Source organism: Stenella coeruleoalba (genome assembly GCF_951394435.1).
Source record: "Stenella coeruleoalba genome assembly, chromosome: 11".
In the NCBI taxonomy this organism is placed as follows: Eukaryota; Metazoa; Chordata; class Mammalia; order Artiodactyla; family Delphinidae; genus Stenella; species Stenella coeruleoalba.
In genome coordinates, this window is record NC_137157.1 from 64657035 (window position 1) to 64679893 (window position 22859).

Genomic DNA, 22859 nt, shown 5'->3' on the forward strand with positions numbered 1-22859 from the left:
TCTGGGCTCTTTGAGACCGGAGCCTAGCCCAGCCTGACAGGGCCCTGGAAGGGGCTTGTGGTACAAGTGATGGGTGGCTACCATCCCGCCCAGCGATGATGAAACTGATCTCTCTGAGAAGCCAAGTCCGACTCCCCTGCGCTTTGAGATCACTTCTCTCCCACGCCTGGGGCCTTCGTGCGCGGGCCAGGTGGTCTGGATGGGGCCAGAGGGGCCGCCTCTGCAGGAGCATGGGCCTAGGGACCCCCAGAAGAAGGAGGAAAGGCTGGGCTCAGAGCCCAGACCCACTTTGTGTGGGAAAGTGTGAGACTCTGGTTGCTTGCGTGTGTTTAGACTGACCGTTACGAACCCGGAGCCAGGGAGCCGAACGTTCACGCTGCCTGCCATCCTGTTGGCCCTTGAGGAGGGCTCGGGGCCCCAGTTTTCTCGCTGGGGTGTGAGTTGCGGGCAGCCAGAGCTGCTTCCCGGTTGCTGAGTGGAGGAGAGCTCAGGCTTTCCTGGCGCTCGGGGGGCTCTAGCCAGCAGAGGGGCGGAGACAGGGTGACTTTGTGCTGCAGCCATGGCAGCAGGACGCGTTACACTTACTCTGCCTCCCAGAAAAGTGCTCCGGGAGAGCTTGGCGCAGCGCAGGCCAGTGTCAGGGCAGTCCTCCCGCAGGTGGGCCGTGCGTGCGGGAGCCTCGGCCTCAGCAGCACCTGGCCTTGAGCAAGTCCCTGCCTCTCCCTAGACCTCAGTTTCCTTATTTATAAACAGGGATTTGGACTAGAAGGGTTTGGGATGTCTTCCTGCAATTAGTGTCTTTGATTTAGACAGCTCAAGGCGTCACACGGGGTGAGACTGTGCAGACCCCTCTTGGTCATGAGGCTGTGGGGCCTCCCCACCTTCCTGAGCACCTTCCCAGTGGCGGCCCCCAGCCAGACTGCCCGCGGGAGGGAGAGTCAGCTGTGAGCACAATTGTGTTAGAAGCATTCTCAGAGAGTTCTCTGCCCCTAAATATCTCCTACTGCAGCCTACCCGAATTCCAGTTGTCTGTGGGAGGCCCCTCTTATGTAGGTACGTAACTTGGGAGGATTCTAATGGTCACTTTAAGGGGGAGAGCAGGAACGGAAGAGTCCCCAGGCAGGGGCATAAGGGGCATTTTCATGACATCAAGTGAGGGGCAGGGTCCAGAGTATGACTTAGGGAACACGGCAGAGTCTTCCAGGGTGAGAGTTGGAGGGAGAAGTGGATGGCCAGCTCCTCTGGGGCAGGGCCCTGCAGGGTAGCCTGGGTGCTGGAGGGGGAGGCTGCACTCTGGTGGCCCACGGAGGAGGCCAGCCTTCTCTGTCTCTCCTCTCGTTTCTTGTCTCCTGGGCCGTGCAACTGTTGGCAATCTCATCAAACAGAACCAAGGCCTAGGAGGCCAGAGCTGTTCCCACTGAAGCTCTTGGCCTCCCGCAGAGCAAAGCTCAGTTCCCCAGGCTACAGCTGCAACCCCAGAAAATAGGTGTTACCTTCGGCAACCGAACCAGGTAAGCTGGATGATGTGTGACTCGTTAAAGAATCATCCCCAAGACCTGAAAGTACTCAAAGTGTACATTTTGAAATGTAAATTTATTTTTGGAATTATATTTGGAATTTTTTTTTTTTAAAATCACCTTATGGGGAATTCCCTGGCGGTCCAGTGGTTAGGACTCTGCGCTTCCAATGCAGGGAGCACAGGTTCGATCCCTGGTCAGGGAACTAAGATCCCAGAAGCCTCGCGGCGTGGCAAAAACGAAAAGAAAGAAAAAGAAAGATTGCCACTTTCTCATGTCTCTGTTTTAAAGGTAATTTTTTCAGGGAGGCCTTCCCTAACCATCCCATGTAAATTAGATCTTATGTGACCTTATTTTTTTTTTTAAACACACACTTATCCGGTCTTGTTACGTGCCTGATACTGTTTTAAGGCTTTGCAAGTCTTGACTCATTCAAGTCACCACAACTGCCCTGTAAGGTATTCTTATTCGCTCTATAGTTACAGGGGACACCAAGGCACAGAGAGGTCAGGGAACTTGCCTAGGGTTGAACAGCAGGTGAGCGGCAGAGCTGGGATTCAATCCCAGGCAGTCTGGCTTAGAACCAGTGGTCTCAGCATGGTGTTCTGCTGGCCCCAATCCAAGCTTTCGGTGCACTCCGTTCCGTCGTCCTGTAAAACGCTGAGCAACTCACCCTTGCATCCACTTCGCTTTGCATAACGGAGCGCATGCTCAGATGCACGAGGAAGGGGGAAATTGTCCATCATCCAACTACCTCGGCACAGTAATTATGGTAATTTTGACAGATTGTAGATCTCCAGACCGTGGGTCGGGAACTGCCCCTGCCAGTCCTGTCATCGCCTTTGTGAGCAGCCGGCTGTGCCCAAACACCTGGGGTGAGAGGTGTGCGAGGTGCCTCACGCCTGCCTCGTTCCTGATCGGCCTCCGCCCCTTGCCCTTGCTCACTCCCCTGCTGTCTCTCCGAGCCTCCTTATCACTGTCTGCCTGTCTCGGCCACCTCTCTTTTTCCCATCTGTGCCTCCAGACCCTCTCCAAAGCCACTGGGGTTTGAGGACATGAAACAGAAGTTTTATTTTACAATCACTAGCAGGCGGTATAAAACAAACATTAACACAGCTGGCAAAAAGCGCAGGCAGCTGGTTATCTGGGATCCTAAAAAGCAGGGTAAAGTTGAGTGATCTTTACATTGTGGATTCAGAAGCTGCTGGAATTCTGAGTTCTAGCCGATCCCTGCACTGGCTGCCCCTTGGCGGTGGTGTTGCCAACAGGTGGTTTGGGGCTTTGGGTCCCCCCCCCAAAGTTTCCATTACTCCTGAATGTGTTTGCTATGAAAATACAACTACAGAATGAATCCCTGCACCCGCTTCCAGCCACTGCCCATAAGCCCTCTGCCCCCGCCCCCAGTACCAACCCGGGAGCGTCCAGAGCTCCTGGAGGGAGGTATCTGTTCTCTCCGTTTTGCGAGTCATCTTCCTTTGGGCCTTTATCACAAGTGAGGCTCAAAGGCTCAGTTTGCTCATTCAGTCACTCACTCATTCACTGATTCATTGCTGGTCCCAGGCACAAGTTGACAGTTATCTAACACACATCGCATGGGCAATACAAAGCAGTAGAGGGGACCCAGGAGGCAGGGTTCCTATCTCAAGGAATTTCAGAGGCCAGCTGAAGAAACAACCTGTGTGGATGAAAAGTTCACCGGCAGTGCAGGGGTTAACCGACACTTCGTTGGCAGCACTGTCTATCCGAGGCGGCTGTGATGTGTTTCAAAGGCACACATGACAAATATCAAGAACTGAGTCCATAGGCAGGAGTGGAGGAGGAAGTTAGGCTTTGTGGAAGGGTGGGTTTGCTCTGGGCCTGGAGGATGCGTAGGAGATGGACAGCTGATGTGTTTGGGGAGGGCCCTTCAGGCAGAGGACCAGCATGGGGCACGGCCGGCACAACCAGAAGTACCGCCTGGGTGCATCGTAGTACACTGTGATGAACGGGGCAGGTGGCACGTCTGACTAACATGCCTAGGGTTGGCGGTGAGTGTGATGCTGAATGTCAAGGATGCCCACAAACTTAAAGACAAAAAAAGCTTGGGAACCGAATCGTGGTACACAGCACACAAACCAGTGTGGGAGAAAGCCACACACGGAGCCGTGCTAAGACACACTCAACAAGAGGAGACTACAGACTGACGTGGCCCACATGTGATCAGATGTGGGCTGCCATCCTGGGGCACTCCCAGGTCACGGTGGGATGGAGCCTGGAGATCCAGCATCTTCAGGTGCCAGGGTCCCCTTGGTAAGTGACTCCAGGCCTCACCTGTGCTGGACCAGCTGCAGGGCCCTTCCAGTCTCTGGTCGTGTGCAGAAGTGACTTGGCCTTGGTTTCAGAGAGGTCAAGGGTGGTGGTCTAGGCTGGTCTGGGCATACGTCTCCTTTAGTAGCCCCCTGGGGCTCTCCCATAGCCTGTTGGTCCTCACAGACCCCTGACCCTCTTGGAAGCCCAGAGATGAGTGTGATCTACTTCAAACAGCAGCCTAACGCTGGGGCTTCTCTGTCCTCTATCCCACCAGAAACCGGTGGGTTCCAAGAACAGTTTTCTAGCCCAGCCTGAACCCTGCCAGTCCAGCGTCAGCATAGCCCCAGCCACAAAGACAGCACCAGTAACTATTTGCTGCTGGAATCCCCACTCCTCACACCACTGACGGCTGACAGCCTCCTAGACTCTTGCCCAGGCAGCTGCACCCTCTCCACCCTCCAAACCTTGGCGGAGGCCATAGCTGCAGCCTCCCCTCCCTTCCTCCCGTGGAGCGGCCGCCTCCGTTGGTGTCCTCATTGTGGGGATACGATCCACAAGCACCTGTTGCCGATTTCTCCCCGCCCGGGTCTCAGGGCCCCAGCCTCCTGGGATTCCCACCTTGCTGGCTGGCCCCCACGGTGGCTCCTTGGGAAGTAGAGCTTTTCATCAAGGGTGGAAAGCTGACAGGGGGACCTCACTGGGGGAGAACTTGGAAAAAGAGCAACAGCATTGTCTGCCCAGGAAAAGAAAGCTGTCTGAAATACAGTTCACCGTGTCTGTCTCTGTGTACATACGTGTGCGCATCGAAGCTTATGAGGCGTCTTTGCATGAACGTGTGGATGTGTGCTCCTAATATTGGCCAAATGGATTTTTCCTACTGTCCTGTCGACTTTTGTCCATGTCAGCAGGTCTCGGGGTTTGGGGTTTGGGAATCTGATCTGGGAAGGGGGGATGAGCAGCCCCGTGATCCCTCAACACCAGAGGCCCCCCCGTGGAGGCAGAGTGACGATGTAGTGTTGTTAGGGCATTGCAACGTCATATGAGAAGTGGAACCAGGTGACCACGGAGGTCCCTTTAATTCCGATGCATCTGACTCCAGACCACTTTGCATAGCAACCCAGACATAATGAAGTGGTTGTTGATGTGTTTTGAAGGTGGCTGTTTGAGGCAACCTTTCTGTGTCTCAGTTTCCTCACCTGTAAAATGAGGGTAACGATAGTACCTATAAAGGGTTGCAGCGAGCGTGGACGGGATAGCACGTAGGAAGCTCTTCGTGGGTGACACGTGGTACGTGTTCAGTCAGTGCTGGCGGTCGTGGTGAAGGTCAACCTTCTGGTTCTTGTTGGAGGACCCTATCCAGGACACTTCGGTCCTCAGATGGCCCATCTGGCTCTATGGGGTCAGTTTCAACTGTCTCCCCAGCTCCCAGCCTTGCTCCTGACCTAAAACTCCCCTGATGGAGGGAAGCGCTCCCACCCTTGAAACTCCATCCCACAGTCGGTTCAGCTGGACATCAGGGCAACCCTGGCCAGACCCCACTCCCACTCTGATAGGTTTGGCCTCACCCAGGGTCCCACCCTGGAAGGGACAGACCTTCCAATCCCAAACTCTGAGGCACCATTGCTTCCTGCCCGGCCAGGGACACTCTCCTTTATTCCCTAAACTACCTGGGGTCCAGGATATGTCCCCGTGCTCCCAGTCCAGGGAGGGTGAGGATTCTGGCTCGCAGTGGCTCAACCTCTGCTTTCCGGTTGTGCAAATGACACTTATGCAAACAAAGGGCTCCTTCTCCCTTTAAGCGGGCTTCCTTCCTGGAGAAAATGGCGAGGCAATTGTGCTGGTGGTGTGAGTCCCTTGCAAGGTGGGGACTGCCCCACCTTGCAGCTGTGCACCCTGGGGGGCCTGAAAATTAAAATCTGAGAACTTGGAAGGGATCATTAGCTCCAACCCCATCGTTTCAAAGATGGGAAAACTGAAGACGGGAGAGAGGAAGAAAGTTCCACTGTTAAAGAAGGATGGAGGATGTGCTCACCCCGACCCCACCCCAGGAAATATTACTGCAGCGTGGTCTCAATTGTTCATCAGTTTTGCCTTTTTCTATGAGACTTCCTTTTTGAGAGGCCTGAGAATCTCCGTGCAGTGCTCTTTCTGGAAAGGGCATTTTACTTAGAAGATTTTACCTTTATTAGGAGGGAAAACTTGGCAGCCCTACGTTGCTGCATCTCTGCTCCCAGACCTGGGAAGATGGGAGCCCTGAGAACCTTGTCTCTCTCTGGGGAGGGGTCCCTGGGGGAGAGGAGTGTAAGAGGGATGAAGAGAGGAGAGAAATGATGGTCCTTTGGCTGCCTTTAAGAGGCGTCATCAACCTGGAGCCTGGGAGAACCTGAAAGAGGTAAAACCCGAGATGCTGACTCAGTAAGAGGTAAAGGCCCATTTGCGTGACATTTCAAGGGTGATGTGGCTACGTGTGGCTTGATGTAGCAAGAACAGCATTTGTTTCTGACCTGTGCCTCCTAGATCACTCCTTCTGGAACCCCAAAGCTTGTTGAAGCACTTCCTGTTTGTCTAACACATAATGACCCTCTTACTATGTTCCTCATGCTGAGCACCTGGAATTCAAATATGGAGCCAGTTGAGGCCCTTGGAGGGTCAAGACCCTGGCTTGCAGGTGGGTGGATGTTTGAAAGGCATCACCCAAAGATGAGCTCATGAGTGCTCCCCCCCACACTAGACCCAAGTTGCTGTGCCTGCTTGCATGACCTATTTTCTAGCTACAAACAGCTAGCATCCCTTGTTCTAAACATCTGGCGTTGCCTGCCTGCTTAGTTCCCTTGCCTTGGGCTTCAAACGGCTGTTGGGCTAATCCACTCTCCACTTCCTTCCCCCTGGAAGGACCTGGATGCACCAGATCCACAGGTTCTGATGTCTTTAAAAGGATCAGCCTGGGCAGCAAGGCTCATTTGGGAGCTGTGATATTCACGTTGACTCTAGTGAGAGTCCAACGGCCAATCGCCTTTTGGCCTCCAACCGGACACCATGAAGGCCTGTGTTCCCCTGATAGTGGCCGTGCTCTGCGGCCTGGCCTGGGCTGGTAAGTCACTACTGGTGGGGATAGCAGGAGTCCTGCCGAGAGTTGGGGGACTTGGGAGAGTGTGAGGGTAGTGAGAAGAGAGGGAGCCAGCTCTGTCCTAAAGCCATGGACACCTTAGACCAAGCCTGGTCTGAGGCAGGAGTTGCCTCTGGAGTGGATTGGGTTGTATGAAGGGAGCTGCAGAGCTGATGGACCGATGTCATGGAAGCCCCTTCTCGACGACTTGGAAGATGAGCCCCAAGCATCCCTTAGTCCAGCCTGACTTTTGATCTCACCAAGGTTTTGTTTTCTGGGGCCACTGTATAGCGTAAAGCTGGGCTGTGGCCGACTGGCTTTGAGTGGCCTGGTCGCCCTTGGTCACTTCCTCTGCTACCTGGGGGTAGGTGAGCTGTCTGCGTGGGACCTTTCCCTGGGTAAAGGCTTAGGAGGAGGGCAGGCTCCGGGGAAACTGGAAGAGCCCCTGACCAGGAGGCAGGTCATGTGGTCAGAGGAATCAGTCTTGTCCCGTGTTAGAGGACCTAAAGCAGAGAAGGGTCCTGGCCCCCAGGTACTAGCGATGCAGGGACAGGACCCGTGGCTAAGGATGGGAACATGTTCCTGTTCAGCAGCTGCAGATGCGGACGCTGATGTGTTAATTAGTGGTTACTGGGTGAGTAGGGAGAGTGCCAAGGGAGGGGGCTGGGCTGAGGGATGTGGGGGGAATCCTCAGCCCAAGGAGAAAGAATCCCACTCAGGTTTTTCCTACCTAGGACTGTCGTAAGGGTGAAATAAGATAATATACAAGAAGCCCCCTACATGGAGTGAGATCTCAATAAACTGGGTCTTTGGTTATGATTATAAAGATAAATACATATAAAATCATTTATAATATTTATAAGTATATTTAGAACATATTAATTCTAGTAATATAACAAGTATTTATTTATATAAAATAATTTATATAAACATGAAATTTACTCTTGGAATCATTTCCAGTCAGGTTGTGGATAAGGAGACCCCTAACAGGATTCCTAAGTGGAAAACGTTTGGAGGGGAAAGCCATTCCCAGGCCTCCCACGCTGGATGGGATCGTGTACCCCCTCTCCAGCACACATGGCAGAGAGCTGGGCCCGGGGTGGCGCAGAGCTCTCGGTAGGGAGTGAGGGAGGGTGCGAGAGCCTCTAGCTTACTGTGAAGGAGTGGTGTGGGGTTGAGGCATTCCAGTCTCAGGAGAGGAGAGCAACTGGAGACATTTGATCCTTGGGGGACATCCCTGAGGGCAGAGGCCAAGGTGGCTTCGGAAGGGCAGATGGCGCCCTTGCCCCTGGGGCTGGTGGTCTGATCCTGCTATGGGACTGATGGGGAAGAGAGGGTCCAGTGGGTGATGCCTCCTTCTTTCCTGAAGTGGGAGGAAGAGGCTCGGTTCTTGTCTGTCCTATGCCAACATCTCAGAACTTAGATGCAAGAGTATGAATAGCACGGGAGCCAGTCTTAGGTCCCTGGTTGTTTCAAGTGAATTGAAGCAGGAATCTGGTCCTGGAAGTGAATCTACTTGGTTGGCTAGGTGTCCACGGAAACAGCCTCTGAGACCCCCAGAGAAGCACAGATGTAGGAGTCCCCAACCATCAGAGGGGCTGAGGGCTGGCATATAGGGACACCCAGGTTTGGGACCAAGTTTCTTGGTGGGCAGTGTGGTTAGGGACTGGGTGTTGAGGCATACTGAAGTGTTGGAGTGTACGGAGAAATTTAGCATTTCGTGTAGGGATGGGGGCTGGTGACAAGCTCTTCCCGGGGACTGAAGAGGGTACCTCTGTCCAGGAGAAGAAAGGCCAAGATGGAGTAAGGCAGAAAGAGAGTCAGAGAGATGGGGCAGAGGATTACTGGAGCGGCGATTCAGGCGCCTGGCTAGTGAGGGAGGCGCACACAGAGGGTTTGTATGAACGGGAGGTACTGGGTGGGATCGCTGGAGTGAGTAGTCAGGGTGACACTCTGACACTCACCTGAGTGTCCCCAGAGCAGCCCGGGGAGGTACGTATGAGGAGAAGTCCCTCCCAGTCCTAACCTCCCCCCTCAAGTCCCAAGGTCCTCTTGAAGGTGAGGTGTACAGGGAAGTGTGAAGGATCCCTGGCCTGGGATTCCTACTGGGGACAAAGTTCTTGAACAGAGATGAAAAAGTCCACTCAGCCAGGGCCAGTGGGGCGGCGCCCTCTTGAGCTCTACAGAGCTGACTATTGACTTGCAGCCCTTCTCGACTGGTGCCAGCTGCTGGAATGGGGTGAATTCCTTCCTTGGACTCTGCTGATCTGGCCCATTAAGAGCGTTGCCCTGATTTGTCTGAATTCTCTCCCTTTGGATTCTGGGTGTACTGCCAGGCTGACTGAGCAGGCAGCTGACACAGCCTTCCTACTGGGCTGAAAACTTCACCTTAAGGTCTTTGCATTTGGGTTCCACCAAGGGAGCATCATTTAAGATTCAGGGGGAGTTCCCCTAGGCTTGGAGGGACAAGTGGCCTTGGGCCTGGTCTCTTTTAGGGACAATCCACTGGCTCTGCCTTTCTGGCCACACTGGAAGCCCTTTACACAGTGTGAAGTTGCCTCAGGACCTGGGTTCATCTTGACGCCTCTTTGATGTAAAGAACACAGACCCATAGCGGAGATGTCAGCTAGAAACTGTCAGCAACATCAACATGCTGACACCCCAGCCCGAGCGATGGCCCAGTTGAAACCCAGGGAGGGAGTCAGCTAGATTGAGTAGGTAGACAGGGAAGATTGCTCCAGCCAGTCTGGACACTTGCCACCTGGAAGATGGGCATGAAATACTGACTGTTTATTTATCTAACATCTAAGTGGCGCTACTGTGTGTCATGCGGTGTCCTAAGTGCTTTACAAAAATGAACTCATTTAATTCTTATGAATAGACTATGAGATGGGCTCCATTATTATCACACTTTTACAGAGAAGGAAACTGAGGCAAAGAAGGTCAAATGACTTGCCCAAGATCACATAGCTAGAAAGCAGAAGAACCAGAATCGTGGCCTCGAGCAGTTTGGTGCCAGAGTCCGGGTTCTTTGTCTCTCTGCTGTGCCACCCTCATTAGCACAGTATAAACCCTAATCCCGGAATGCAAACCAGTGGCTAAACCCATATCTCTCTTCTCCACCTCCACCCCAATCCAGGCTAAATTTCGATGCTACACCTGTGTGGAATCACAACCAGGACCAAACCCCAAATCTAAGCTAAGGCAAAATTGGGATTATTTCTCCTCTCCTAGTCTTGATACATTCCTCAACCCTGCAGTTTTCAACCTATTCCCTTTCCTTACCCGAACAGCAACACAAAATTGTTATTTTACCAATAATTAACTCAAGCCCAAATCCTAACTTTAGCTCTTAATCTAAACCTAACCCACCCCAATCCGGGCCCCAGTTAGGTTTCAGTTTCTTCATTCATACAAATTCCAGTGTTAACTGTGACTCTGACTCTGATCTTGACATTCTCCATAACCCACAGCCTGACCCTAAACCCAGTACCCACTAAATCCAAACCTCAGGAACCTCAAATGGAAACAAAGGCTCTGTTATCACCCTTAAAGCCCAGAGTGAAAGGAAAGAGCGCCCAGCCAGCTACCCCCTCCACTGTCTTTGCTGTGGCGGGCTTGTCATTTTAGGAGTGCTGGTGGGTTTGTACCATGTCTTTCAAAATTTCTTGTCTTATGCCCCTTGTGACCAAAAGCTGGCTTCTGCAAGCCATTTGGCTGGAGTAAGGGATGTGGTCTGTGGTTACATAACAGAACTTATTCCAAAGTCCAATTCTCACCCAAACCCACCTCATTCCCCACCCTGAGCTAAACTAACCCAAACTAGAAGAGACAGAAAGACGTGACACGGGGGGGGGGAAGAGGGTGCAGAGGAGACCAAACGAAGGGGAGGGAAGAACAGAGAAGCAGAAGACATCAAAGGGACACAGGATGAGAGACAGAGGTCAGAGGGGAGAAGGCAGGTGGGATCACTGGAGCGAAGGTGACTCACCAGCCTCTATGTGACAGGTGAATGGTGGCCTCTGGGCCATGCCCAGCCCACAGACCTCTTTCTTCGGTCTGTCTGAATTTTTTAAAGTTGGAAAAGTTCACATAGAAATGAAGGCTTCTTTTGAAAAACTGGAGGCTCTGGCGACACTGAGCCTGCATCTCAACATGGCAACAATTGGCTGGAGCTGCTCGTGGCTGCCAGTTTCAGGCAGGGCATCGTTCCCAGGTTTGTCACCGTCCCTACCTCTTTCTACTGCCTTCCTGCTTCTTGATTCATTTGTGTTACAGGTCTAGCCCCGATTGGCACCTGACTCTGTGATCCTGGTCTCTATTATTAGTCAGTGGGTGGCAGGTGGTGGGTGGTGGGGACGAGGCTTATGTTGTGTATGGGAGGCTGTGCACGTACCTCTCCCCGGCAGCTAGCAATGACCTTCCCTGCCAGGTGGGGCTCCTGCCCCTGTCTGTGAACCCTTCTGCAGAGGGTGCCTTGATGAGGAGAATAGGATCCCCATAGAGCTAAGTTTGTGACCTTTACTGCCCGTAGGCCAAATGGAGTCATGCGCATCTCGCTGTAATGGCCACCACTTGTCCTGGGTATTCTAGGATGTCTCCAACATAAAGCCCCAACTTAAAATAAAGTAGATGTCATTCACCTGGAATATCTGTCTGAACTACCAGGATTAATAATATCTGGAAAATTTAAGTAATTCCCCAAAAAAGCAAAAGAATGAAAATATCATTTCAGCATGCATTACATTACCAATTATCATTTTCAAAAGTCAAAAAGTGGTAGTGAACTTTCCCAACTTGCATGCCACCAGGAAGACCGCATGGCATCAGTAACTGACAATTCATACCACTCTTCCTATCGCGAGTGGACTGAGTGGTTGCACATCTCTGACCTGTCATTCCCAGGCCAGAGGTTAAATGGGACATGCATCGCCCTCAAAAGCCAGTTGTTCTTCTGCTACTCCAACTACACAGTTTAAAATTTGAAAAACTCGCTTCGAATAATTCCCTTGTTTGGATGCTTCCGATATTTTAGACTCCCAGATAAATGGTCTTCTGCTTTGTGACATGAAGCCTTGCTAACCGTGTGTCAAACCGTGTGTCCCATGGTAGGTAATGGCCAGCAAGACCACTGCATATGGTTGTGCAGGTTGTGCACTGCACAAGGGCCCCTGGTTGAGAAGGTGAGTTGGACCGAAGTTGAATTTGTATCCTTCTCGCTAAGCCATGTGTCTTGGTGAAGAGCTGTGTCTGCTGAGAAAGGCGTACCTTTTCCTAATTTGCCCAAGAGTGGTTTCTGCTGGCCCAGCAATGTGCCCTCAGAGTTACTTCCACCCAAAACAATGCTAAATCAATTTACACAAAAAACACCACACATACTAGCAGCTCTGCTCATCAGGCCCAGGCAGGGAAACCCAGGCCCAGAGCTCAGTGCCAGAATCAGAGCCAACCCCCCTTCTTTTTTTAAAAAATTAATTTTTATTGGAGTATAGTTGATTTACAATGTTGTGTTGGTTTCTGCTGTGCAGTAAAGTGAATCAGTTATACATATACATACATCCGCTCTTTTTTAGATTCTATTCCCCTATAGGTCATTACAGAGTACTGAGTAGAGTTCCCTGTGCTATACAGTAGGCTCTTATTAGTTATCTATTTTATATATAGTAGTTGTATATGTCAATCCCAATCTCCCAATTTATCCCTTCTCCCCTTCCCCCTCGGTAACCATAAGTTTGTTTTCTACGAGCCGACCCCTTTCTGCTGCCCTGTGCCCCATGTAGCAGACACAGGGAGGCCTGTGCACCTCGGACAATCAGGCTGGCATTTCAAGATAGAGACGATACTCAGCCTAGCAGCCGTTTCATCACCGTCTCTGATGTGCAATTCAGAATCCTTTTCCCACAGAAAAAATATCATCAATGGCGATTGAGGCTCTAGATCAGCTCACAAAGGTCTATTTAGCATAAATGGTGGCTGAGTTAAGAACCCTGTGGACTGTCAGCACTTAAAACACAGCCTGGCAGAAAGCAAGTGATCAGGAGATGTTTGTTGACTGAATGAATAACCTGCCCCACGGTTCTGATGGTAAGAACAAGATACTATCTGGTGACTGCGCTGACAGATTCTGAAGCACTTTGTAATAGTGTTGGGTTTTGGGGGGAGTGGTGTAGGGGTAGAATTTATTCCCCTCCGTGATGAGAGAGGAGCTCAGAGTCCCCAGCAACATTCATTCCCTCGTCTTCCTCCCCAGCCCCGCTCCACCCTTCTCTGCCCAGAGCCAAGGTTGCAGTTACTCAGCTTGCAGGCAAGGGAATGGGCCAGCAATAGGAATGTGCTTTTCTGAATGCGCCTAAAGATTCCCAAATGCAGCCTTTGTGGCCATTGCCAAGTGTAATTGCGAAGAAAGAAGGGAATCTGGTATCTCAGGAAACAGTTCTTATTCCATGAGGCCTGGGAGGAGTTCACCCTTGACTCTGGGAGTTATTACAGGTAAGCGATGTTCCTAAGTGAGGGTCTTGTCATTTGGAGAGTTCAAGCCTATCCACCTATCAATTTACATTAAATAAAAGTCATCCCAACCTCAGAGTTTTCAGCCCAGAAGAGACCACCTCCTGCCCACCACCTCCCCTTTCTACAGATGAGCACACTGGGTACCAGAAGGGTGAATGGCGAGGAGGGTTGTCGCCTGGGGATGTTGTTTCACTTCTGTGAACAGTTTTCAATCCCCCTGTCTTACACTTTCAGATTTTCTCCTCCTTCACCTGGTACTTGCTCAACGTACCCTCGCCCCTGTTTTGTATTTTCTTCCACTGCACATGCTTGTCCCCGAAGCCAGGAGGACTGAGAATCAGTGATAAAGAGGAGGGGCCCCTTGGGGAGGTTTGGTGACTTTACTTCTCTGACCTACAGCTGATGAGGACCTCAACGAGCCTGAGCCATTCCTGGAGCTGGAAGAAGAGATGGAGGGGGCCCCGGCTAGCGGTGAGTCTGCCTCCCCAGAGGGGGGCCTTCGGGATAAAGATGAGGGACGTGAGAGGATGAGGAGGAGGGGGCAGCCACGTGAGTGGCCACAGGCCCAAGCCAAAGCCAGATGGGACCCCTAATCCAGCACCTAGAGGTGGTGAGAGCAGCTCGCTGGACTCCTGGGGTCTGGGAGGGAGGAAGCCCCAGGGCCTCAGTGACCTGGGGGGTAGGCAGGAAAGAGTCCGAGGCCTGCTGAGAGGGACAGGGAAGGGGAAGAGATTTTATTTTTAGAGAGGGAAGATTATAAAAACAACAGGCCAGAAAGTAGAGTTCGGCACCAGAAAGGACTTCCTGACTGTGAAGGGTGTGCACCAATTAGGCTTGTTTGTTTTCCTTCCCTGGAGTTCTTTAATAGGAAGCATCAGGAAAGCAAGGCTGGGGGGCGGGGCACGGGGTGGGGTGGGGTTCATGCAGTGGGCACGGCCTGGCCGCTGCGGGGAGCGACCCCTAGAGGTCAGCCCAGGACACACCTCCCCTCTGTCCTCTCAGACTTGTACTCGGCACCCAACTCCTGCCGGGGCCGCTGCCTGGAAGCCTTCGACAAGCACCACCTATGCCACTGCAACGCCCGCTGCCCAAAGTTTGGAAACTGCTGCGAGGATTTCGAGAGCCTGTGTGGCCGTGGTCAGTCTCCTGCTCCCTTTAGCATAGCCCCAGAGGCAGAGGAACTCTCTAGAGCAATAGCTCTCCGGGTGTGGTCCCTGGACCAGTACCATGAGCATCATCTGGGAATTTATTAGAAATGGAAACTCTAGGGCTCACCCCAGACCCATTGAATCAGAAACTCTGGAGGAGGGGCCCACCACTCTGTTTTCACAAGCCCTCCAGGCAATTCTGATGTGTGCCAAAGTACGAGAAATTTCCTAGGGGCAGGGAGCAGTGTGGCTATTTCATGGACATTCTGTGGGCAAGGCCATGTGCTGAACTTAAGGATCCTTTAGGCCGCTAGGCCCCTGCCCTACAATCACTAGGGCGCCTGACTGCAGCCCCTCTCCCCCGCTGCGGGCTTCTGGAAGGTGCCCAGGAGGGGATGCACACAGACAGCTGCTTGCCCCCTGGCCTCCCTCGGGCTCTGAAACACCCCTCCCCCAATTCCTCCCAGAGGGTTTCTCCCACACCAGCGATGTCATAACGAAGGGGGAAACGCAGAGCATCTCTGAGAAGATCTATAGGGCAGATACCAACAAAGCCCAGGAGGAAGACATTGTTCTCAATCGCCAAAAGTGCATCTCACCCTCGGAGGCCAGAGACCAAGTAGACCGCTGCCCAGAGCCGTGAGTTCCCTTCAGGCCTCTTCCTGCAGTCTCTCCCCCAGCTTTGCTCGCTTTGGTGCCTCAGCTCTTTTCTCCTCAAGGCAGGCAGGACCAAAGGGAGAGGGAAAAAATATGTCTCCAGAGACAGATAAAGCCATCTGAGGACCTGTGGGGATCCATTTGGGAGGGTTTCTGGGACTGGCTGGGCTGAGAATAGAACTGACCTTCCAAGAGATGAAGTGGAAGAAAAGAGGGACCTCATGCGTTGTCCCCAAGAGTATGTGAAGTCCCCACTCTGCCTCTGAACCCAACCCTCTCATGCCCGCCCCTGCACCTGGAAGTTCTGGAGGGGTTTCTGCTCCGCGTGCAGGCCTCTCACTGGGCCTCCCTCTACCTGCCCCAGGCTCTTCACGTATGTCCATGAGAAGCTCTTCTCCAAGCCGACCTACGCCGCCTTCATCAGCCTCCTCGACAACTACCAGCGGGCCGTGGGCCGCGGGGAGCACTTCACAGCCCAGCAGCTGGCTGAGCAGGACACCTTCCTCAGCGAGGTTATGAAGACGGCCGTCATGAAGGAACTCTACGGCTTCCTCCACCAGCAGAGTGAGTGACGCCGTGAGGCCTCCCCCAGGCCCCGAGAGAGAGGGAGGCCCTGCTGAGGATGCGGTGTGCCCACCGCGGGCCAGGCACCCCTGGGGGCTCCACGGCGGGCAGGTTAAGAGAGCAGGTGGGGACTAGGTGGAGGCCAGTGGACCTCTGGGAGGGGACAGAGAGGGGCCTAGAAGAGACCACAGACCCAAGCAGGAGCTGAAAAATCCTCTGTCCGGCTTCGAAGTCAGCCCATCTTTTGACCTAATCTTAGCAGCCTGGTTTGCCCCCCACTTGCTGCTTCGGTCTCAGGGTTCTCCGCAGGCCGTGAGTCACCCAGCTCCCGCTCAGCCCCCAGGGCACTCCTCTGCCACCTGAGTTGATCCCGGACTCAGCACCGCTTTGCAGGCACGTAGGGTCCCTGCCCCCGCTCCCTCATCGGGCACTAAGTCCAGGAAGGAGGCCGGCCCATTCCACATTTTTGCTGGGGACACAGCAACAGAAAATCAACAAAGGTTCAGAGGGGGACGTGATACTGGGAAGGGTTCTGGTTGGAGAGACTCCAGATACAGATACATGTGAATCAGACCAAAAAAGGTTTGGGCCGCAGGACTTCTTGGCATGCGGTGTGTTTGTTGGTGTCCTCCAGATTCCTTTCCTGAACTCCGGGCAGCTGGGCCTTGCCTGGGGGTGGCTCCGTCCTGGTCATCCCTTGCTGGCCGTGGGATCGCCTCTGCTCGGAGCCGTTGCATTCCATCCTCCGGTAGCCCCGTTAAGAGTTAGTAACACTGTTTTTAGGTAAAGCCGGTGACGCACAAGCAAGCCCCGTGAAGAGGGCGCGATCCTGCACTGCCCCCTGGTGTTCTCCTTGTAGTAAACACAGGAGAGGATCTTGGAGGTCGAGACTGAGCCCTAGTCCAGGCTGTTCCACTACCCACCCGGTCTGCGCCTCTCTCCCTGTCCAAATCCCACTTATCCTTAAAGTTCTAGCTCACATTCCACCTCATTTATGAAGCTGCACTTGCTGCAGCTCACAGCTGGCTTTCGGAGTCTCTTCAGAGGTCAAGGGTTTGGAGTGTGTCCTAAAATAGCCTTGGGCCAGAGAGACTTGGTTTCACTTGCTAATGATGCAAGGGATCCTGGGCCGTTTGACCCTCAGACCCCAACTGAGCCTTGTCTGTGCAATGCGGTCTTGGGGGATTCATGCATGTAAAACACTCAGTGGAAAGCCTGGCACCCGGTAAGCTGTAGCCATTCAGATTGTGAAGGCGTTCTCTATTATATCGTGTGTTCTTAGTCTTGTTTTCCAACTGCGTGGTTTTAAAAAACTGTTTATTGTATTTTATTTTTATTTTTGGCTGCGTGGGGTCTTAGTTGCGGCACGCTTTCTCTTCGTTGAGGTGCGCGGGCTTCTCTCTAGTTGTGGCGTGTGGGCTCAGTAGTTGCGGTGCGTGGGCTCTCTAGTTGTGGCACGCAGGCTCAGTAGCTGCCCCTCGGCATGTGGGATCTTAGTTCCCTGACCGGGGATCGAAACCCCATCCCCTGCACTGGAAGGCGGATTCTTAACCACTGGACCACCCAACCGTGTTTTAAGTCCTTGAAAGGAGGGAATATGCCTGGTATCTCTTTAGCGTCCTCTACACACAATTCTGGGCAGTGAACCGTCGATAGTTGCTAGCTCTCTAATTCAGATCTCCAGCCCTGACATTTCCCTGCCTGTCTAACTGGCATCTACTCAGAACTTAGGGTAAAGAGAACTCACGGTTCCTGCCTCTTCCTCCAGACCTGCTCCTTCCTCATCTTCCCCATCTCATAAATGACCCCATACTTCATCCAGTTGCTCAGGCCCAAAGCCCAGGGGTTATATTTGATTCTTCTCTTTACCTCCCCACTCCCCACCTCCATTTCCTCCACCAGGAACGCCTGGTAACAACCTGACATGAAGAATCTATGTGAGGATTGAAAGCACTCAAACAGTGCCAGGTACACAGAACAAACTCAGTAAATCGAAACTATTTTTCTTATTGTTAAGGTTTGACTGAGCTCCAACCTTCTTTGCATGGGCTGGCAGCTGCCTGCCTCCCAGACCTCCTCTCCTACCACTCTCCCTTCCTGCTGGCTGTGCTCCAGCTACATGGGCCCTCAGCTCTCTAAACACCGGGGTGTCCTGGAGCCTTTGCACTTGCTGCTCCTTCTACGTGGAAGGCTCTTTCCCCCAGGTCTTTGCACGGCTGACTCCTTACCCTTCAGGTCTCTGATCAGTGCTACCTTCTCAGAGAGGCCTTTCTAGAAAAGCTCCCACCCGAACCCCACCTCCAGGCATCATGGGACAATCTGCTTTATTTTCTTCATAGCACTTATGTGAAATCATACCGTTTATTGTTTGTTTATTATCTGTCTCCTCTACCGGAATATAAACTATAAAGACAGGAATCTTGTCCTTGTGATTCCCTGATGAATCCTCAGCCTTTAGATCTGGGCCTGGCACAGAACAGGCGCCCCATAGAATCTATGGCATAGATAACTGCTGAGCGAACAACTGACTATGTTGGCAGAACCCACCTGTCTCTTGTCACGCTGGAGCAGGTGGCCCTTCCTTGCTTTCCAGGATCTGGCCCTGCCTTCCCCTCTCCTCAGTCCTCTGTGTTCCTCTCCCCAGACCGCTACAGCACAGAACAGGAGTTCGTCAACGACTTGAAAAACATGTGGTTTGGGCTGTATTCAAGAGGCAAAGAAGACAGGGACTCAGGCGGCTTTGAACATGTCTTCTTAGGTGGGATTACTCTGCTTGGGAAGAAAGAGTTGGAGGGATGAAGAGAGATGCTTCCCTCAGGCACAGGGCAGCATCAGCACCGATGAATCAGTAGTCAAGCCAGCTCGCAGGGCAGGGCACGTCTGCTCCCTGGCCAAGAGGGAGGGGACTGAGGGGCCATGTTTGAGGGCCAGTTTCTTCTGGAGTATCAGAGGGAGAAAGAAGCCCAGACACCGGGGCTCCCAAGGTGCACACGTAAGAAGAGAGACGGCCCTGGCTGTCTACCTCTCAATGGTCCTCTGCTTCCAGGGCTTGGTCAGCAGTTTCCTAAGGAGGCCCCATTGCCCCAGCGTAAGGCTCCCACCAAGTCTGGCTTGCTCCTAGGGAAATGGCTAGAGGAGTATCTCAGAATGGCCCAGGGTCAGTGGGGAGAAGGAACTCTCCCAAGGGCTTCAGCTGAAATGGGAGTTGTGTGTGTGTGTGTGTGTGTAGCTTTCTGAGGTGAGAGTTAGGGGCGTGAGGGACTCTGGGAAGTTGGGGTGGACATTCTAGGGATAAGAGACTGGAGAAGGGGTACAGCCTTGGCACGGGAGCGGGGAAAGAGGTCGGAGGGGAGGCCCAGATCACCCACCTTGATCTGTTTATTACAGGTGAAGTCAAAAAAGGCAAGGTCTCTGGCTTCCATAACTGGATCCACTTCTACATGCAGGAGAAGGAGGGCCTGGTTGACTATTACAGTCACATCTGTGACGGGCCCGTGAGTACTGAGTGCTGACCCCGTGGGCTGGAAAAGCGCCGTCAGTACCCAGACATCCTGTCCTCGTTCTGAATTCCAAACAGGCAGACTTGTCTCCCACCCTGACCCTCTTGGCAGTCTAACGGGGATCGTGAATAGGACTTCCCCATTTGCTGGAAAGAGGGTTTAGCCAGCCAGGACGCTTCCAAACAGTGAAGGCTCCCGAGCTGCAGGGGGCAGGGGGCAGAGGGCGTCCTCTCTGGATGGGAGAGTGTGGGCAGGGGAGAATCCTTAGAGGGGAAAACCAAAGACCTGACTTTCCTTAGAATGTGGTGTCAGCTGAAGTTTCAGTCTGGCTAGTCTGAGTTAAACTTCTTATATTTTTATAAAAAAAAAGAACCCTTTGCTGCCCTGAGCCTGGAAATAATTTGGGGGCAATAAGCTGTCCTTCTCTTCCGCATGTGAGGGCCACAGGAAACGGTTATGTCCCTGCTCCCCTGGCATCGGGCACATGGATGCTGACTGTGGCCTTTCTGGGAGATGCGAGCTGGCGGCTCCAGAGAGAGGGTGTGCGCAGGACTCAAGATACCCTAGCAGGGAAGACTGCATCGTCTGTCGATTTAAAGAATCCAGTCTCCCCAGGGAGCTCACACAGACCCCCACGGGCCCTCGACAAATCCTAGCCAACCCTCCGTGCGACTCCGCACTGTGGCACTCTGCAGACCCCCTTTACCGCCCTTCTCTCCGCAGGGGGATTCTTACCCCAGGGTGCTGGCCTTGCAGTTCAGCTGGGACGGCTACTACAAGGAAATGGGTTCAGCTTTCATCGGCAGCAGCCCCGAGTTTGAGTTTGCCCTTTACTCCCTGTGCTTCATCGCCAGGCCAGGCAAAGTGTAAGTCCTGGTGGCTCAGGAGGGCTTGGACAAATCACTGTTCTGGGCCTCGGTTTTCTGTCTTGGAACGTGAAGCAGTTGATCAGATCAGTCATGTAGCTGCCAACCTTCACCCCAGCAGCAGAACCACATCCCCTCCCTCCTCCAAGTGCAATCGTATGCAGGAGCTTAATATACAAAACAGTTAGAAATGGAGTTGCCCTGGGGCTGCAAGCCTCTCTGTTTGGCCCCTGAGGCTGTTTGGGGGAACGCTGGAGCCCCAGAGAGTACAGTTAGAAACCACTGGCCCTCATCTTCTCTAACATTTGAGGACTCTGGGCCCAACCACTTCTGAAACCCTAAGCGGACATTTCATTTCTGGAGGTCGCAGCTCTAGAGTTGGATTTGAGAATATTCCTGTAGGACAGATAAGAAGCAGTATTCTCTAAGAAGACAGAAAAGAAGACAGAGTTTAAGAGGGCCCTCTGCACGTGGGGAGCCAGAGGCAGACGCTGAAGCGAGCTGTGGCAGCTCCCTTAGAGGCTGAGACAGGGTGGAGCCCTTCCGCGCGGGCTGAACTTCATCCTTCCAGCTTGGGGACGGAGGTGGAGTGAAGCAGGTCCCTATGATTTGCTGATCTTTCCCCACAGGTGCCAGTTAAGCCTGGGTGGACATCCCTTGGCCATCCAGACCTATACCTGGGACAAGTCAACCTACGGAAATGGCAAGAAGTACATCGCCACAGCCTACGTGGTGTCTCCTACCCAATAGAGCTTCGAGCTAGAAAGGGGCGTGAGGGCAGTGAGAGCTCTTGTCGGACTGAGATGCTATTTGCTCTGCGCTGGAGGGGGAGGGAATGGAGGAGACTGGGAGGGACTCCCCAATCCAGAAATGCCCATATGAGAAAGAGAGAAAATGATACAAATTAGAGAAACAGTCACATCTTTGTCCTCCAGCATTTTGGAAACAGAAGGTGGGGACCCTCAATAGCTCTTTGCCCTGCTGGGAGGTGGAACCCTGAATAAGTCCTTGAGGTCTCCAGGCCTCATGTTTCCTTTTAATGCAAAGGGAAGGGGTTTGCCCCATTTCCTCTTTTGGGGGTTGGTGAGAAGGCAAACCTGATGACATTCTTACCGTGAAGATGTTTTCAATTGTTCTTAGGAAGAATGGCTGAGAGAAATTCAAGGTTACCCTAATGGCTCTTACGGTACACAGCTCTGCAAACTGTAATCACCCCCATACTGGGGCCTCAAATAAAACAGGCTATGGAGATCAAGGGTGGGTATTTGGTCTTTTCTAGGGTGAGATCCTCTCAGAACAGGGTCCGCGAGAGGGTAACGGCTGATGCAGCGAGTAGGCTGGAGCGGCAGTGGACTCCTCCAGGCCCGATTTTTTTGTAGTCAGCTAGGTAACTGCAACAAGAAGCTTCCTAACTGTGGGTATTTGGTGCAGTTACAGAGCTGTATTTTGATTCCAAATAGTTTGTAAAAGAGTTCCCCTCCTAGGCGGAAGATTTTGCATCAGAAGAAGAAAGGAACCTAGAGCTTGGTGTCACTAACGTAATTATTTTAAGTCTAACTCGGCAGCCATAATTTGCATAAGCTCTTAGAATGGAAGACAGGGAGACTGGGGCTCCCTATTTCACTCAGTTATGCATTTCTCCCCTAATCACATTGGGAACCAGGGCAAGGCTTGAACTATGCTATAGAGTCTTGAGTCTCAAGTCATCTCAGAAAACTTGAAATGTGTCTCTTCTTTGCATATGGTCCCCCTCAACTGTCTGTCTCCCAGCCTTTTCTGTGGAGCAGGGCTGGGAGTGATGCTTCTGGCTTTAGTGACTCTTTGGGATGACCTGGAGGATGTGGTATCTTGGTAAAGTTCCTGACTCACCTAAGTCTCTCTAGCTAAGACCGGTGGAGAATTCACCTGGTGGACTTGTAATGTGAAGGGCGGAAGGAGAGCCCTTCCCGCTTCTGGTTCCACATATAATTGAGCCTGGAAGTCACCATTCCATCCTAACAACAAGTAAAAACTGAACAGAGTGAAAAACCAACGATTCTTCTTGGATCTGTAAGACAGGGGAGAACACAGGCAAACTGCTGCCCTCGGACTGGAAAGACAGGTGAATGTAGGAAGACACAGAAACCAGGGCTGTGGTTCAAAAACCTGAACTGTAATCGATAACTGCTGGAGGTTCAGTGCAGTTGGCTCTGAGCGTTAAAAACTCCAGGGGAGTTTTTAACGCTCCTGCACAATGCTGTGAAATGTACCTCCAGGAGCTCCCATCATAAACGTGTGAGAAAAATCCCCTCAGCCTTCCCGCACCGGTGTGAGAAAAGAAACCATTTTGAAATACTCCAGAGCATTCTGTCCTTCTTAACAAAGTCTGCCCTGAGGGGAAGCTAGTTCGCCAGAGCCTAAGCTGCTGGGGTATTGTCAGAGCCTAACTGACAGGTAGGGACAGACCCAACTCTAGCCTTCCAAGTGGGAGAAGAGAAATTACCCAACTCCAGCCCCCTTCCATCCATCCTCTCCGCACAAGCGGGGAGAAACACTTGTGAAATTCACAGTACAGAGGCATAGGCTGACTGAAGGACAGACCTACAGAGGACTACAGAATGCCTTCCCTCCCCTCACACCTCACCACCACATTACTAAAGGCCTATTTACAGCACTTTCTTTTACTGGTACATTGTGTCTGGCTATCAAGAAAAAACTGTTAC

General features: G+C 52.5%; 1 protein-coding gene across 2 annotated transcripts; it reads left to right on the plus strand.

Moving 5' to 3' along the window:
* Positions 1–6842: 6842 nt before the first annotated feature.
* Positions 6843–21459, plus strand: ENDOU (endonuclease, poly(U) specific; the record flags this gene model as incomplete). Of its 2 annotated transcripts, XM_079937756.1 has the most annotated exons (9): positions 6843–6897; positions 13822–13893; positions 14425–14559; positions 15038–15209; positions 15592–15791; positions 18436–18549; positions 19179–19285; positions 20015–20157; positions 20787–21459. In XM_079937756.1, 9 exons carry the CDS (start codon positions 6843–6845, stop codon positions 20905–20907), a joined length of 1119 nt encoding a protein of 372 aa, XP_079793882.1. In that variant the 3' UTR covers positions 20908–21459. The 2 variants fall into 2 exon arrangements, with proteins under 2 accessions (XP_079793882.1, XP_079793883.1); XM_079937757.1 differs by lacking the exon at positions 13822–13893.
* Between the last annotated feature and the right edge of the window lie 1400 nt (positions 21460–22859).